Here is a 15,434-nt window from a genome sequence, read left to right as displayed (position 1 = left end):
CAAACCAAAACCATGATACACTGTAGCTTTTACCCTAGTCATATTCTTTCTTTCCCTCTCCTCTGTCTCCCCCTCTTCCCCACCCCGTGTCTCCTCATTGCTCTTCTCCTAATTTAGTGCATTTATTGTCAGTGCGAGCAATCTTCTTTCATTATGCTAATCAGGGTGTTGATGTTAAAGGTCTCCTTCTAAAACTATCTGCAGCAATAAGTGTAGTATAGGCTCAAGCAGAGATTTAAAAGTATCTTATTTGTCTATTTTTTGATTTCTTCATTTTATATAATTTTCAGTCATGTTCTCAATGTTTACTTTGTGCAGATTTACAAAGCTAGATACTAGATACATTCTTCTCTGTTGCTGATGAAATTATGTGAAAATAGCTCTGGTATGTTTTCAGACGAATTGTGCACAAATGTGCAACATCAGTACAAACCTAAGTATTGCCCTGTTTACAGGTGAAACAAGAGAAGTGTTGAAACTTTAGGCAGAGCTACAGTTAAATCTGTGAAGACTGTGTCTTGTTTAGAGTAGCCAAAAAAAAAATCAGATAAGCGTGGTAATTAAGTTTCATTAAAGGAAGAAGACGTGAAGTGGTACAATTTCATCCTGCTGGAGGTTTTAGTTTCCTGTCAGTGCAGCCAGCTTCTCTTCACGAGCAGATCACAGTAGTTAAATCAGGCACATACAGTAAGCAGATTTATGCTGTCTTCAGAATTGTACATGAAAAACTCCTCAGCGCTTCAGGCTAAAATTTGATTTGCCACGTTCTCTCAAATGTTAAGCTTTTTTTATTTCGTACTAATGTTTCTTGACATCTTGCAGCAGGGCTTGGATAGCGCTACTACAGGGCAGTAATCACTTAAGAAAAAAATAAAGGTTTTGCCTTTCCCAAAGATGCGACCTTATTGTAAGTCTGGATTCCTCATCATCTTACCATGTTTATTTATAAGGTAATTGCAATTTTCTTGTAAATAGTAAGTACTCCAACACATGTATTTTTGATTGCTACATGGATTTTTTTTTTTTTTTTCTTTTTAATTTGTGCTTGTTCAGGTCTTACGGACACTGCAGGTATTTCAGTATACTCTAAATAGAAAGTTATACTACTGTATAGACCTCCCACCTGCAGCTTGAGTAATAAAAGACCTTACACCTGTGAGGGCTAAGCAGTAAAGAGTTACTAACCTAGTTGTGCCAAACCACAGCAAATGGTTGTGGTGCCCTACTAGTGAATGGGATTGAGTGGATATTTTCCAAATCTGTGTTAATTGGTGTAAGCTATGTCCAGAGTATCAGTGCTGTCATTCAGATGCTGGGACAAAACAAATTATGGCATTGTACCATCCATGCTCTATGTGTCTTTTTTTCTTCCCCGCAATCTTGTTGCATTTTATTGTCTCATTTTGGGCCCACCTTTCATCCTGCTTATGCTATTTGGTGGAAAATAATGGCAAAACTAGGGCAGAGTCAGTAATGATTGGGTGAAAAGTCAGGTTGTTAAATTTGTACTCAACGTGTAGAGCTGGGTTTTGCCAGGCTTGTTGACAGATTCCTCATCAACACATCTAGGTTCACTTCAAGTAACTCAAGTTGATACTGTTTTGATAGCTCAAGTTATTTGCCTGCTCTCTTCCTTGCCTTCCTTCCTTCCAGATTATCAACAAAATATAGGAGTTTTTTGTTGGGGTTTGTCCGGTTTGGGTTTTTTGCTAATGTGGTTGCAATGGCAATACTTGTTGAAGGGTGAAACTAGAAGATGGCTTTTCACAGTTCTTGGTTTCTAGGGACTAACTGAAAAGATCTTCCAGAAGTCTTTGTTTTGTTTTGCCTGTAACTCCCAAGTCCCATGTATCCCCTGCCCCATCTTAGCTTGTGAAAGTTGGTTGGTTATGGAAGTGGAAAAAGTTAATTTGATTCGCAGAGGGTTTTGATGGCTCTTAAATTGTATTTTCAGTGGGTGGTTCTGTAGGGGCTGGCTTGCCTACCTCTTGAAAATGTGGCACATTGGGGATGGGGGTGAAGGACTGAAGGTGCTACAGTGCTGCCTGGGGAAGTCACTGGGAGAGGAATGCTTTTTCTTTCATCCATTTTTGTCTTACATTGCTTGGCAGCCTCCATTTTGCCTTTCAGTCCTGTCTAAGGTAGGCTAAAATTTTTTGCAGAAGACGGAGACTTTTTATTTCTTTTATTATATTGGTAACAACAACTAAAATCGAGAAAGAAGAAAATTTCAAGCTGTAGTGTCCATGTCTTGCCAAGGTGGATGTTGAAGTTTCCAAGTGTGATGTTGCTTTTTAGATAGCAGAATACTGACTTATAACTGATATTGTATCATAGCAACATATTAATTAGTATCTCACAGCTACCTCATAACCAGAAGTAATCCAAACACAGATAGGAAGAGGTGGAATGTATTAGAGATAGTGACACTTTTGTATGGCTCTGTTGTTCAATTGAGACATAAGGACATAAATTTTTATAATCCTTGGCAGTAAGCTAAAATTGCTAATCTCTTCCACTTCCTTTGCCAGTTGTCAAAACTATCACGAGAATAACTGTATTAAAGAAGGTTAATTTTATAGTTAAAATTCCAGGCTGGAATTCAGGAGATATGTTTCCATTACTTCTCCTGTGGAATGCTCACATGGATTTAGGGTAAATTGCTAAATCCCTTTGCCTCATTTCTTTTGTCTGTACATGGCAGAAGGACCAAGCTTTTTATATTCCCAGAGGAACATTGGGTTTCTATATTGGGGGGCATGGGGACAATACTACAGTACAAATAGAATAATTTCTGTCTTGAAAGAAAACCTGTTTGTAAAAGTGAATTGCTTTTTTTACTGGCCTAATTGGCACTTTCACCTCAGGTAGCAATTCTGTGCTCACAGAATGCATGGCAGTGAGCCCCTACCTTGCTTTGTGTGATTTGCCATCATCTGTTCTAAGTCTTGTCTTGTAATTGAGGTTCTGTGACACTAGCTGAATGGGAGATTTATGATGTTTAAATATTACAAATCTGAACCTTTTTTTTTCCCCGCTTTCCATAAAAATATGGAGTGAAACTGCCACTGCTGATTATTTGAGGGAATTTTACTAATTAGAATTGCATGAGAATTCAGGCTTTTGAGCTGTCATCTGTTTCATCCCCTTCCCAAGTACTGGAGGTTTCAGTAGCTTCAGATTTCACAGTTGTCTTAAATATCTTACTTATTCTGGCAAGAGATCTTGGAGATAACATTCTGGGGTCAAATTTTGCAGTTCTGCCTGTGTCTGGGCAGTTTTTCTGCTTCTGCAAGCAGAATTTGGCCTTCATGTAAGGTGTAACCTTTTGGTTCCTTTTCATGCAAATGAACTCAGTTGATTGCAGTGGATCTGCTTGTTTCAACGAGGGACTGAGTTGTGGCCATACATCTCCAGATTGTGAGTTCCAAGATTCAGGTTTTGGGGTTTCTCTTACATTAAAAGCAAAGTTCACAGCTGTTGGGATTCTCACAGAACCGTTTGCGGGGGGAAGAAAGAATGTTTCGAAAGAGAAGTATTTGAAAATGTGAAAGCTGTGAGTTGCATGAAGGGCTAGCTGTGTAGCTGTAGCCCACACAGACGTGGGACTATAACTAGAGCTCTGAGAACTGTGAAAGCGCAGTTTGGTTGCTAACATTTCTGTAGGAAAGTATATCTGTGTAGTGTGGTCTCTGTTCTTCAGTTACTGAGGGTGCCTGTACACGTTTTAGCTCTAAGCAAGACATTTGGGAAAGGAAGGCCATGCAATGCATCCCATTCCTGAAACTGAAGTGGTGGATATTTGTGTAGGTGAGCAACATGACACAAATGTTTGATTTTGTTTGTGCAAATGAGAGGACCTTTGTGATGCAAAGCAGCATCCTCAAAAGGCAAATGGGCTTTTTTGGTTGTAAATATCCCGGCTAAATACTGCAGTAATTGCAAGCAGAGCTTGGCATTTTTCCTCTCTATTCTCTTCATCGTTATATTTTAACAAGTTCTCATGAGACTATTAAAATGTCTTAGTTTTTGGAACATGTGGCCTAGTGGGGATAACTCTGTCTACAGATGCAGTGGCTTGGCAGCTTGATTTTGCATGTCTTTTCATTTCCCCCTAGATCCTGTGACCCAGTGTAACCTTTGGTCTCCCTCTGAAGGCCGGGGTGAGGGAAGTATGAGCAGGTGACTGATGAGCACTGTCAATGCAGCCTGCAGACAATATGGGAATTACTTTAGCACTCTCTCACTCCCTTGCGCTCCCCCCATCCTCTCTTAAATCAACAAATGCAAATAGCAGCTTCCTCATTTGCTGCTATCTCCAGGAGGCTGCCCAGGCAGCATGGGCTTTGTTGCAGTCCTGCCTATTAAAAAAAGCAGCGTCAGCCCTAGGCAGACGGAAAGATACCAAGTGGGACCCGATTCCCCCTGGCCCCTTAATGGTTAATGCTGCTCATATTTGGTCCTCTGGCATATACAGGTAGGAAGATGCTGAGATAAGGTAGTGCTTGATGCATGTGGTTCAAGAGGGCAGCATGAAGTGGCTGCTGGAGCTGTTTGCATTGTTATTCTTTGTCTGGTAAATGTCCTTCTAGAAGGGAATGGGCATTGCCCAGTGTCCAGAACTCATACCTGTGCTCCTAGAACCTGTTGACTTGAACATAGTGTGTATTTAACAACAGCTCTGTCTTTACCGTGTGAGAACAGAAATGCATTTGCTAGATTTCAGCATAGGCGGAAGCAAAAAAAAAAATTGTTCAACAATATTTCTTTACAAGGTCATGATTGTTTTGTTCTATGCATAGTTGTGCAGCAGAAATAAATAAAAAGAGCTGCATTTTATGTTGTTGAAAGTATAATACGATATGTAGTATTGTACTGTGTATAGTATACAGTTGATATTGTTTTGCTTTCCAGATATACAGGTTAACATGAGTTGTCGTTCAGCAATTCAGGAACAGAAGTGTAATGCTGTGCCAGTATTTGGTTAAAATTCTGTTCATCTTATTTTGTCATTGCATATAAAAATATGTTTTGGCACACATAGGTAAAAGGAAAGTGATCCCTTTGTGCATCCAGAAGGTGGTCCTTGTCAGATACCCAGGGATACCAGGTCTACATTTGATGTATTGGGGTTGCAACCAACCATAATGAAGAGATTTCTTCTGAACTCCCATTTAGGAATATTAGATTAGTAACCAAACCAGGCAAATAGCAATGTATGTAAATGCTCCTACTGCTATAGAAATGTGTGTCATAGTACTTGTATTTTATAAGAAGTCTGTGTGCAGTGTGCATTTCATCTTACAGTGACATTTTCTATTGCAAATACTTAATAACAGTTAACTCCTGAATAAAGATACAGAGTTAAAGGAACAGTTGTAAAGCAAGGTGCTGGACTGTTAAATTGAATATATTTCATAGAGCTAGACATTAAAACTGTTACTCAATCTTTAAATATTTTATTTTTTAAATCTCTCATTTCAAAAGAATATTTGTATTTTATTTTTTGTTGTACTTCCTTGCCAAAAAGCTTCAACATACTAATATTTTCAGGGAAGAAAGATTCCAATTTCACAAAAATACAGAATTAACAGTCCCTTATGCTCCATTTCCAGTATGAATTAGTGCTTTGAATCAGGCACTGGTGACCGACACAGTCAAAGCCTGCTTTAACTCTAACTTGAAATAGTTCTCTAAGTTATGTTGTATTAAATTTACAGTATTTAAGGTTGAGGTGAATCATATGAGTTTCATGATCAGAAAGATGCAAAAGGCTATGATAGGGACAGTGTGACACTAGAAAGCTCTTTAATTTTAGTGTAAAGGTTTCAAATTATTTCAAATACGTTGTGTGTTTCTTTCCCATACCTCTCAACCAAGGTGGTTTGATGTCAAAAAATTTCCCTGTTTCGTCTTCTGCTTACCTGTCCTGCACCTTATGCATCTGTCCGCCTATGAGTGGTTGGGCCAACAGAATGGAGTGTTTGTTGGCCACAGGGACTTAGTATTTGCTTTTTGTTGGCCACAGGTGCTGCTGTAGCATGGTGCAGTACATCTTTTCATTGAGGATACGTCCTCATGCTCTGTTCAGCATCCTTTTGATGTTCTAATCTGTCCGTTGGGAAGGGAATTGTTAAAATAAAGCCATCATTATTTCAGAGAAGAGCGAGTTGGGTGGAAAAGACCTGTTCACTAGGAAGTTTTAAGTTAATGAAATCTGGTTAAATCTTAGAGCCTTACACCAGATTATAATGCTGTCACGTCGTATGCATATTGGAACATATCCAAGTCGATATCTGTTGGGATCCCATATTGGATTGGGATGGGAGATTAACCCATTTCATGGAAGAAAATCACTTCAGTGTTAAGAATGAAGAAGAATGATACTTTGTGTTTGATTTTTGGAAACCCTTCTTTGAAATGGCACCAGGTAGAAAAATCTGTGTATGGTTATGTGAGCTTAACTGTTTACACCAGCACCTCAGACTCACTAAGGATGTTTTGCCTGCCATCAGTTTTCTCCCTTCCACTGGGATGATTTTCTTTGCTGCTCAAAGTTGTTTTGCAGCTCCATAGAAGTCTTGTAAGACATTGCATGTCTTGTAATTGTGGAAAATGCTCTTAGCAGAAAAAGGATGTATTATAGGCTGTATAATTTGTGAAGTATTTTTGAAGGCCTTCTTGATGAATGGCACTTTATAAATATGGGAAGCGTTTATAAGGTGAGTGGATTAATTCTTGGGGTTTTTTCCCAATTTTTATTTGAATGTTTTTCTCTTAGGGAAGTCCCTCTAAAAGAATGGGTACAAAGAGTTCTCTCTTTGGCTTCAATGAAATTCTGTAGCTTCATGCCAACCACTTAAGTTCAAAGCAAAAAGTATATTCATTTTACAATGTAAGTTGTACAGTACACTTTTATTTTTTTAAGCCTTTGTTAGAAAAGTTGCTTTCCATTGTTCATTTTGAGGTTTTCCCCCCCTTCCCTTTTGTTTTTGTTTTTCCTCAGTTTCCATTACAAAGAGCAGTGCAAAAATCCAATCTTCCCCTTCCAAAGTGACCCGGCGTTCAATGCAGTCTCCACAGAAATCTGCTCCAGTACCAGCGCAGCAGCGGGGCAGGAAACCAGGTCGGGGCAAACCCCCTGGACAGTCTGCAGTTCCCAAGAAGGGCAGGTCTCCTAAAAATATTCCCCTGACAAAAAGCACCTCTCATACTGAAAATCTTAAAACAAGGAAAAAAAGTTTAAAACCTGGAAAAAAGGTTAGTCCTCATCTACTACTTTACTTTATATTGCAAAATTTCGTAGTGAGATTTTTTTTATTATTATTACTTAATTTTCTGTCTTCTCTTCAGCCTTCAGGGCTTTACTGTTTTTAGCAACTGATTACAAGAAAAAATTTAGAATAGCTCTTCTGGAAGATTTTAGTATAAGATCCTGTGGATTATTTTATACCCAAACAAGATTACTGTTTTATTTATGGGTGAGTAACTGGTCTTGAAAAATGCTGTTCTGAAACAGAGAGACAGGAAAGCCTTTAAGCTTTTTAGTTTGGGTTAGTTTGTTACTGAACCATATATATAGCTTGTGGGTTTTGGTTTTTTATGGGGTTTTTTTTTCAGGTTTAGAAACAAAGAATTAAAAACAGTGAGGGCTTTATTGCGTAATTTAGACTTCTTAAGCATACAGCTGGATTTGCCAAATGAATCTCATGGATACCCCCTAATCCTGGAGCTTCTAATACCATGAAGCAGGAAGCTTCTTTTTCTCTAGATGTGGGCCTCATTCTGCCCTGGTCTGAGAGGCATGTTGCCTTTCTCCCTGCCCAGCTGAGTCAGACCTGGAGTGCTGGCAGCTGCCTCCAGCTTCAGCTGTGGTGGAGCTGTTTGGTCAGGTACATTATGGAACTGCTGTCCCCTCACCCCACTTCCCACTGCCACTGGCACCAGCGCTGGTGGATGAGTAATCTCCAAATGAGCCAGTCCAGGGAGCACAGCATCCATCCCTCCTGCTGCCTTCTTTGTCTGCTCCACCCCAAAAAAGCACAAATGCTACAGCTGCTGCAAGGAAGAATAGGATCACAGCAGGGCAGACTTAGGGCAATTTGGATTTGGAAGTACAGTCTATTTTCTGAGGTTTGCTTGTGCACAGCAGACTGTCCAAGAAGAGTAGCAATCCTGCAATGTCTTTCCTCAGGCAACTTGAGTCTGTCCTTGTGCTTCTTCCTGCTTTGCATTAGCACTAGTGAGGAGGTGGGGGGCACTGCTTTTTCCTAGTGTTTTGGTGGGGTTTTTTTCTGTTCATTCCCCTTTCCTCCCCACAAGAATCAAAAAGTAGAAGATTTGGGGCTTTTCTCCTCCAGTCTCTATCAGTGTGGGCTGTGGGATCTGCTCCTAAAGAGGCCTGGGAAGAGGTGGAGTAATGGCAAGGTAGGGATTCTCCCTTCCAGTGATTGTGCTGATCAGTGTGAAGTAACATTATCAGAGCATAGCCTGAAGCTCTAGTATGAAACTAGAAGCAGCACTCTGTTGAAATGATGATCACAAGATAAGAAATTATTTTGGAGACCATAAATTGAAAGTTGAGCACTCTACTCTGCTGCCTTCCCCTTGCAGTCAGACATCCAAACCAGTAGGCTACTGATGGAATTGGTCTCCGGTTTTGTTTCTCTCTGACTTGGTGTTTAAAAATGCACAGCAAGAGAGATTAAAGAGGAGAAAGGTGCTCCTGTGCAGACTTAGCTGGTGGGTGGGGTGTTCTTCCTAAGTCTGGATAGGGCTTTAAAGGACAGCTTTGAATACAGGACTGTCATATTTTAAGGTCTTATTCAGGTGTGGCAGGATGTGCACTTGCATGTAAGGTTTTTGTCCTCTAGCTGTCATTAAAAAGAAATCAAGAGGCTTTATCTATGGTTTGAAACAGTAGTTGGAGGCACCCTGCCATTGGAAGAGGCTTCTGGGCTCTGGGTGTCCAAAAGTGTCTCCTTGGAGCATTTGACACCTGGTTTGTGTGAAGTACTTGGGGGTACTGCTGACATTCCCTCTCCTGAGGCAGCAAATCTGAGGTACCTCTATGTAGTCCTGATTTCCGCTGTGGGATCAAGCAACAGAGAGTTAGGTTTTGCAAAATCTAGGATTGATCTATCTAATTTGGGATTTTTATTTCGTAAACTTCAGCATTAAAAACTTGAAAAATTAGCTGCTTTTGAGAAGGCTGTTACTGCTTTTATAAGGGATTAAATTGCCAAGATATTATACATATGTGCAAACTTTTCTTTGGACTGTTACACCTGTTAACATAAGGGTAAAGAGAGGAAATGGAGCTTTGTGGGAGTTCTGCACAGACAGGGTGTGTCTGACACAAAGTGCAGCCATACATCCTGTACACCTCACAGTATGTGTGCAAATATGCAAGTGGTATGTGCCTAGAGGCTTGAAAGTGCTTTTTTTCTTCCACCCACCCCCCTAGACTGATGCAAACCCCCCCCAAGATATTGCACTAAATGGTTGTGCTTCAAGTGTGAGTGGGCTCTTTGGTGTATTTAGGGACATTGGTATCTGCGTGTCTCTCTGCAGAGTTGTTTGAATTTCTTTAGGTTGGTTATGCTGCAGCGTTTATCATTTTGCAGATATTACCTTTTATTATACAGCTAGAAATGTTGAGCTGTTGCATCGTTTTTCACCTTTTTTTAAATTTTTTCTAAGGTCTGTAAGTATGAGATGCATGTTGGATTTTTTTTCATTTTCTCACAGCTTGCACTGTTTGGTTTTACCCTTTCATAATAAAGAAGAAACCTCTGTACATCTCTTTCATTATATTTTAAAAGTACTCTTTACATAACAGTGCAAAGAATTCCTTTCAGAATTTTTTGAGGAAACCCCTTGGTCTGAGAGTGGGTGCCAGCCCTAAACCCCACAAAAAAAGTTTTTAAGCATGGGGGTGAAGCTGGTGAGGTGGTCCTGGTGGTACAAGTTGTGAGCCCTGCTCTCTGCAGGCAGACAGAGCTGAAGTGCCCTCCCAGCTGGCAGGGGCCAGCCAGCCCATGCCAGCCCAAGCCACTGTGCCCAGCCCTGCTGGGAGTGTGGACTGTCTCGTGGAGCAACACGGCTCTGGGCTCGCAGCTGGCTGCCCATCACTGGGGGTGCAAAATGAGAGCCTCAGCTGAGCAAGCATAGTGTGCTATATTCCCTTCTGAGGGAGAAGATAGGAAACAGCCAGCTAGTCTCACCACTCGTGAGAGAGTGGATGATTCCCCTTAGTTTAGTGTTTGTATTTTGTTTTCATGCCTATATTTTTCCCCATTTCCTCATCTTTTCCCTCAATTCGACCACCCATTTTTAGTAGCGTGGTACTTCCCCCCCTCCCCGCCCCCCCCGCAAGAATCCTTGCTACCGGGAGCCTTCAGGAATGTTGGACTTCAGGTCAAAACCTCAATCTTCCCAAGTGCATTCTTCTTCTCTGTGTTAAGGATGGAGACCTTTCTGTAATCCAGTGTTAGGATAAATGGTCAATTCAGCATTCCAACACCTGACAAGTAATACATCACTACTCGGTTCTGTGCCACCTGTGCCACCTCATCTCATTCACAATGCAATGCCAAGCCGTGGCAGTCTATTCCTTATGTTCATGGGGATTCCACCCAAGTGCCATACTGTCAAGTACTTTCTCCAGCCAAACCTATGTTCTCCGAACTGTAAGTGGCACAGATTTTTTTCTTTAAAGTGCCTTGGATTTCAGAGGAAAGTTAATTTCTTCTTTCTCGGTGTTGTGAAGAAGTTAAACACTGCTTCTCTTTTAGGAAGGAATATATTCCGATGGCTTTCTACATGGTTTTCAAGACATTACTTGGAAAATAGGCTGCTTCTAAAAGTGTAAAGGGTAAATACTGCTAAATGGAAGAGGGCTTAGCCTTCCTAAGCAAATTGACTGAATTTTTATTTCACTATATATTAGTTTTAATGGCAAATCCTTACCATGTGACCACAAGTCTCTGCTGCATTCAGCAGTGTCAAGACCTTGTGTAATCTCTTACATTCCTAATTTTTGCTAGGTAAGAGAGTCAAAATGTAATCTGTTCTCATGCAAGAATAAGTGGTGAAGGGAATAGTGATGAACTCCGATTTATTATTTCTTTTATTTCAATGTATTTTCATAGTATGTCAAAACACATCACTGATCTCTGGTGACCAGTGACAGGACCCAAGGAAACGGCCTGAAGTTGTGTCAGGAGAGGTTTAGGTTGGGTGTCAGGGAAAGGTTCTTCACCCAGAGGGTGACTGTGCACTGGAGCAGGCTCCCCAGGGAAGTGGTCACAGCACCAGGCCTGACAGAGCTTGAGAAGTGTTTGGACAATGCTCTCAGGCACAGGGTGTGACTCTTAAGGGATGTCCTCTGCAGGGCCAGATGTTGGACTCAATGATCCTTTTGGATCCCTTCCAACTCAGCATATTCTTTAATTCTGTGAAATGTCTTCCATGTGCACATCTCTTTTCTAAACCCCAGTCCAAACCAAATTACAACAAAATTCTCTTTTCCTCAGCTGGAGATGGTAATGCATGCAGACCAATCTCTAAATCACTGATCTCTGAACTCTGGTTATCTGTCATATGATAAGCTGCAAATAAGTTTGCTTTGGGAAAGGAAAAGGTTTTGGCATGTAACTCCAAGCTTGTTTGATATCTTGCATGAAGCACCTGAAAATGCCTGGAAGTGGTTACTTGAGAATTTCAACCCCTTTGAAAACCAGTTGAGGGAAAATACAGGTGCACTGTAAATGCTGACACCTAGATGTGACTTAGGTTTTTTTATGGCAATACATACACAGCCCAGCTAACTTACTTGAGCTGTGGTAAACCCAACTGGAAGGGCATGGACAGGAAAATACCCCAAAATACTTCTTCCTGAGATTTTTAGAAGAGTCATGAATTAGTATATAAAGCTCTTTCTTTTCCCACTTTTTAGGTAAAGGTGGGTTCCTTTCTAAGTCATTTGTCTTCCACTCTGTTGCTAAAATAGGTGTAACTGCAAGCTGGCAGTTTCTGGTCTTCCTTTCCTGAACTTTGCCTTCTCTGCTGTGTGTGGTACTTTTCTAGTAAGGAATACACACATTCATTAAGATGGTAACTGATAGCAGAAAGGTTGTGCAGACTCCTTAAAAAACATTAAACTTTTTGACTCTGGGTTTTGTTTTTTCTCTCTTAACAGAAAAAAATCTTGCCAGAACAACTGACTCCTACATCTCCTTCTCCTCAACCATCTCCTGAGGGGGAAAATGGCACTATGCAGATACTTAAAGATGGAATCAGTTTGTCTGGTCCAACTGCAGCAGTTATATCCACAGGTAAAAGACAGATTAAAAAAAGTGTGTGAAATGGCTTCCATGTCAAGCAGTTGTCTTTTATGAAGAATGTGCTGCAAACTTATCACTGCAAATCATTATCCAGGTGCCTTATTTTTTAAAGATACTTGTAGGAGCTGGAGTTACTTTTCAGAATGAGTATTTTGATGCCCACATTATAGCAATAAGTGCTGGGCCACAGGGACTTTTGACAGATCTGCTAGACCTGGCAGTTTGTTCCTGTGTGAAGAGGGAAACTGTACAGTTCTTTCATGTCTGTCCCACTCCTTAATGTATGAAATGGGAATAGATGTAGCTAAAAGATCATATGATATTCTGTTCCCATGCAAGCTGTACTGTAATGTAACAAAAATGAGATTTTATCTCTATATAGCCTTACATGAAAAGAAACAACTCTGTTAAAACCCGGTACAGGCAATCAGAGGGAATACATTCCTCTTTCCTCATGTTTACTTTTTATTTTTTGCCTCTAAATATAACGAAATGTGTCTTGAAAAGGATTCGCAGAAAGGAAATAATTTAGTAAATGAACTAACCCACTGAGGAACTGGTAACCCTCTAATGAAACAATTCATATATTGTCAGCCAAAATCTTAGAACTTTCTAAAAACTCCATAAATTATGATAATTTTGCTTGGGGTGATTTTTTACATTTAAAACCTGTTTTTACAATAGAAATTGTCAGGCTTTTCTCATGCTCAATTTCAATCAGTAGCCACTCTGTGTGATGTATATGTTAGTGCCATATGGGTGCTCCAGAGTGAGCATCAGGGGCAGGTATGTAATATAGGGTTCTCTTTGTTGGAGCTTCACAAATAGGAAAAAAAAATTTAGGGTGACTTGGTAAGGCCTGCTTTGTGGAATTGTGACTTGGTAATTTGGAGTACTTGCGAGTAGTTTGTGCTTTACTGGAGCTAGTGTATGAGCAGAGATTAGTCAAAACACAAACAGATCATGTCAGCTTTGTTACATTAGTGAGGTAGAAGAGAGCTTCAGAAAGAAAGTAGGATTTTCAGGAGAACCTTGGTAGACGAGCACTTTCTGCATGCTCTGAAAATATGTGTGCATGCTCAGCTTCTTGAGTTGACCAGTATAACTCTTCTGCAGGATTAAAACTAAAATGACAGTGTGCATTTCTAGCTTGGAAACATGTCTTGGTTCCTGGGCGGTAAATAACGGCTTGTACCTTTTCAGTGTGTGTTTATGTGAACAAACATGGAAATTCTGGGCCTCACCTGGACAAGAAGAAGGTTCAGCATCTTCCAGATCATTTTGGACCAGGTCCTGTCAATGTGGTACTTCAGCAGGCTGTACAGGCTTGTGTGGATTGTGCCTATCAAGCCAAAACAGTCTTTGGATTTCTGAAATCTGGCCATCATGGAGGGGAAATGATAACCGGTATGTGAAGATGCTCTGTTTCTTTTTTTCTTTACTTGCTGAACTTGAGGTAGGGCAGAAGAACTGAAGCAGCTGCAATGAATTTGTATAACTTTTGTAGCTGTGTAAACACAGGTGTGAACATGGATGATGTAGGATTTATCTTACTCTGTGTTCAGAGTGATTCGAACAATTCTTTAAATTAAAATATAGCAATATCAGCGTTTAAATTACAAATGCACAATACAGTTAGTTTCTTACACTAAGTAGAGCTTGTGTACCTCATTTAGCAGCTGTAGCCAAACATTTGTCAAGTAAGCTCACTACAAGTGAAATAATCAGCTTTATTAGTTCAAGCCATTCGCATAATCTTAGCCATGCATGGTGTTTGTGTTCTTAAAGCATTAACCAAGTGGGTGACAAGTCTCAAGCTAATCTGTTTAGCTTCCAGGCAAGTGATTCCATATGTTAAAGTTGTTGCTGCTTCCTTTACCCCATTCCCCAGAACTGCAGCAGTGTTTTAGGTCACTCTTGATCCACCTATGTCCCCTATTATGGAATAGTTTTATTTCTATTACATATTGATGGCAAGCTTGTAGATAAATTATCTTAGATAAATTATCTCTATGTCTCAATCTGAATAGCTGCTACTTGACATTTTTTCCTTCTGGGCTAGGAAATACTCTATGTATAACAGCACATAAATTCATAATTCCTTTGGTGGTGGTAAAAAACTTGGCATTACTTTAATCTCTTTACATTGACACCAGATGTGAAAGATGATTAGTGGAATAGAGGTTTGGTTAAGTACTCTTAGTTGCTGCCTAACTGTATTTAAAGAGCAGCACCCCAACCTGTGTATGTCATAACTACAGTGAGCCTTGCTTAGGCATCTCCCTGAGTCTGTGCACAAAAGGGATGCTGCTTCTCTGCTGTGTAGTAGAGGTTTAATGGCATCATATATATGTGGTTTTGAAACTGGTACTGCTTTATTTTTTCAATATATATGAATGTTTGTTATATTATTAATACCTTGCTGTACCTATTTCAGACAAGTCAATTTTCTAGACCAAAGTGCCTGGAGATGTTCGTTGCCAGTATTCTATTTGTGATTGTTTCTCATGAAGGGCTCATCACAGGCCAGTGGCATCTCTGGGCTGTGACCGAGTGATTGAAAATAATAATTTCAAGCAGGAGAGAAATTTCAGATTCTTTATGTCGCTGTGGCTTGTTTGCATTCAAAATTTCTGTACAAAAAGGCTTTATTGTTGTGCACCTGGCTTCACCCCAAGGCCTGTATTCTGGATTTGAGAACCTGGTGATGAGGACTGCTCTGTAAGCAGAGTCCTGGTCTGGCTGATAGCCACAAGGCCCCAGTGGGTTTCTAGTGCTCTTGAGCTCTTGCTTCTCCGTGGCTTGTCAAACAGGTAGCTGAGAAGTGGCTGAGCAAACATTCCCTGTCATTTTATCAAAAATTTGTGTGTGATAAATTTTGTGAAGCATAAAATATTACATTGATTAATGTAGCACATTACATCTAGCTGTGCACGTGGATAGTAAGGAAGAAGAGGGAAGCAACAGTGGAATAAAATACGGAATTACAATTGTAGCCTTTTTGTTTTGAAGTGGGTTTGGAGGGTGGCTTGTTGTTCAGGTTTTGTTTGGGGTTTTTGTTTTTTTTTTTTTTCAGACTGTCAAGAA

General features: G+C 40.2%; 1 protein-coding gene across 2 annotated transcripts in view; it reads left to right on the top strand.

Moving 5' to 3' along the window:
• The window catches only part of SCML2 (Scm polycomb group protein like 2), a 70,977-nt gene that overhangs the window by 40,784 nt on the left and 14,759 nt on the right, over positions 1-15,434 (top strand). For both annotated transcript variants that reach the window (XM_040056916.1, XM_040056914.1), the window contains 3 exons: positions 7,007-7,260; positions 12,203-12,338; positions 13,551-13,754. In XM_040056916.1, the coding sequence (XP_039912850.1) occupies positions 7,007-7,260; positions 12,203-12,338; positions 13,551-13,754 (594 nt within the window). The remainder of the gene's footprint in view (positions 1-7,006; positions 7,261-12,202; positions 12,339-13,550; positions 13,755-15,434) is intronic.

Source organism: Hirundo rustica, chromosome 2 (assembly GCF_015227805.2).
Source record: "Hirundo rustica isolate bHirRus1 chromosome 2, bHirRus1.pri.v3, whole genome shotgun sequence".
Lineage (NCBI taxonomy): Eukaryota > Metazoa > Chordata > Aves > Passeriformes > Hirundinidae > Hirundo > Hirundo rustica.
The sequence above is the reverse complement of the archived record's forward strand: the minus strand, read 5'-3'. Positions and strand labels throughout refer to the sequence as shown.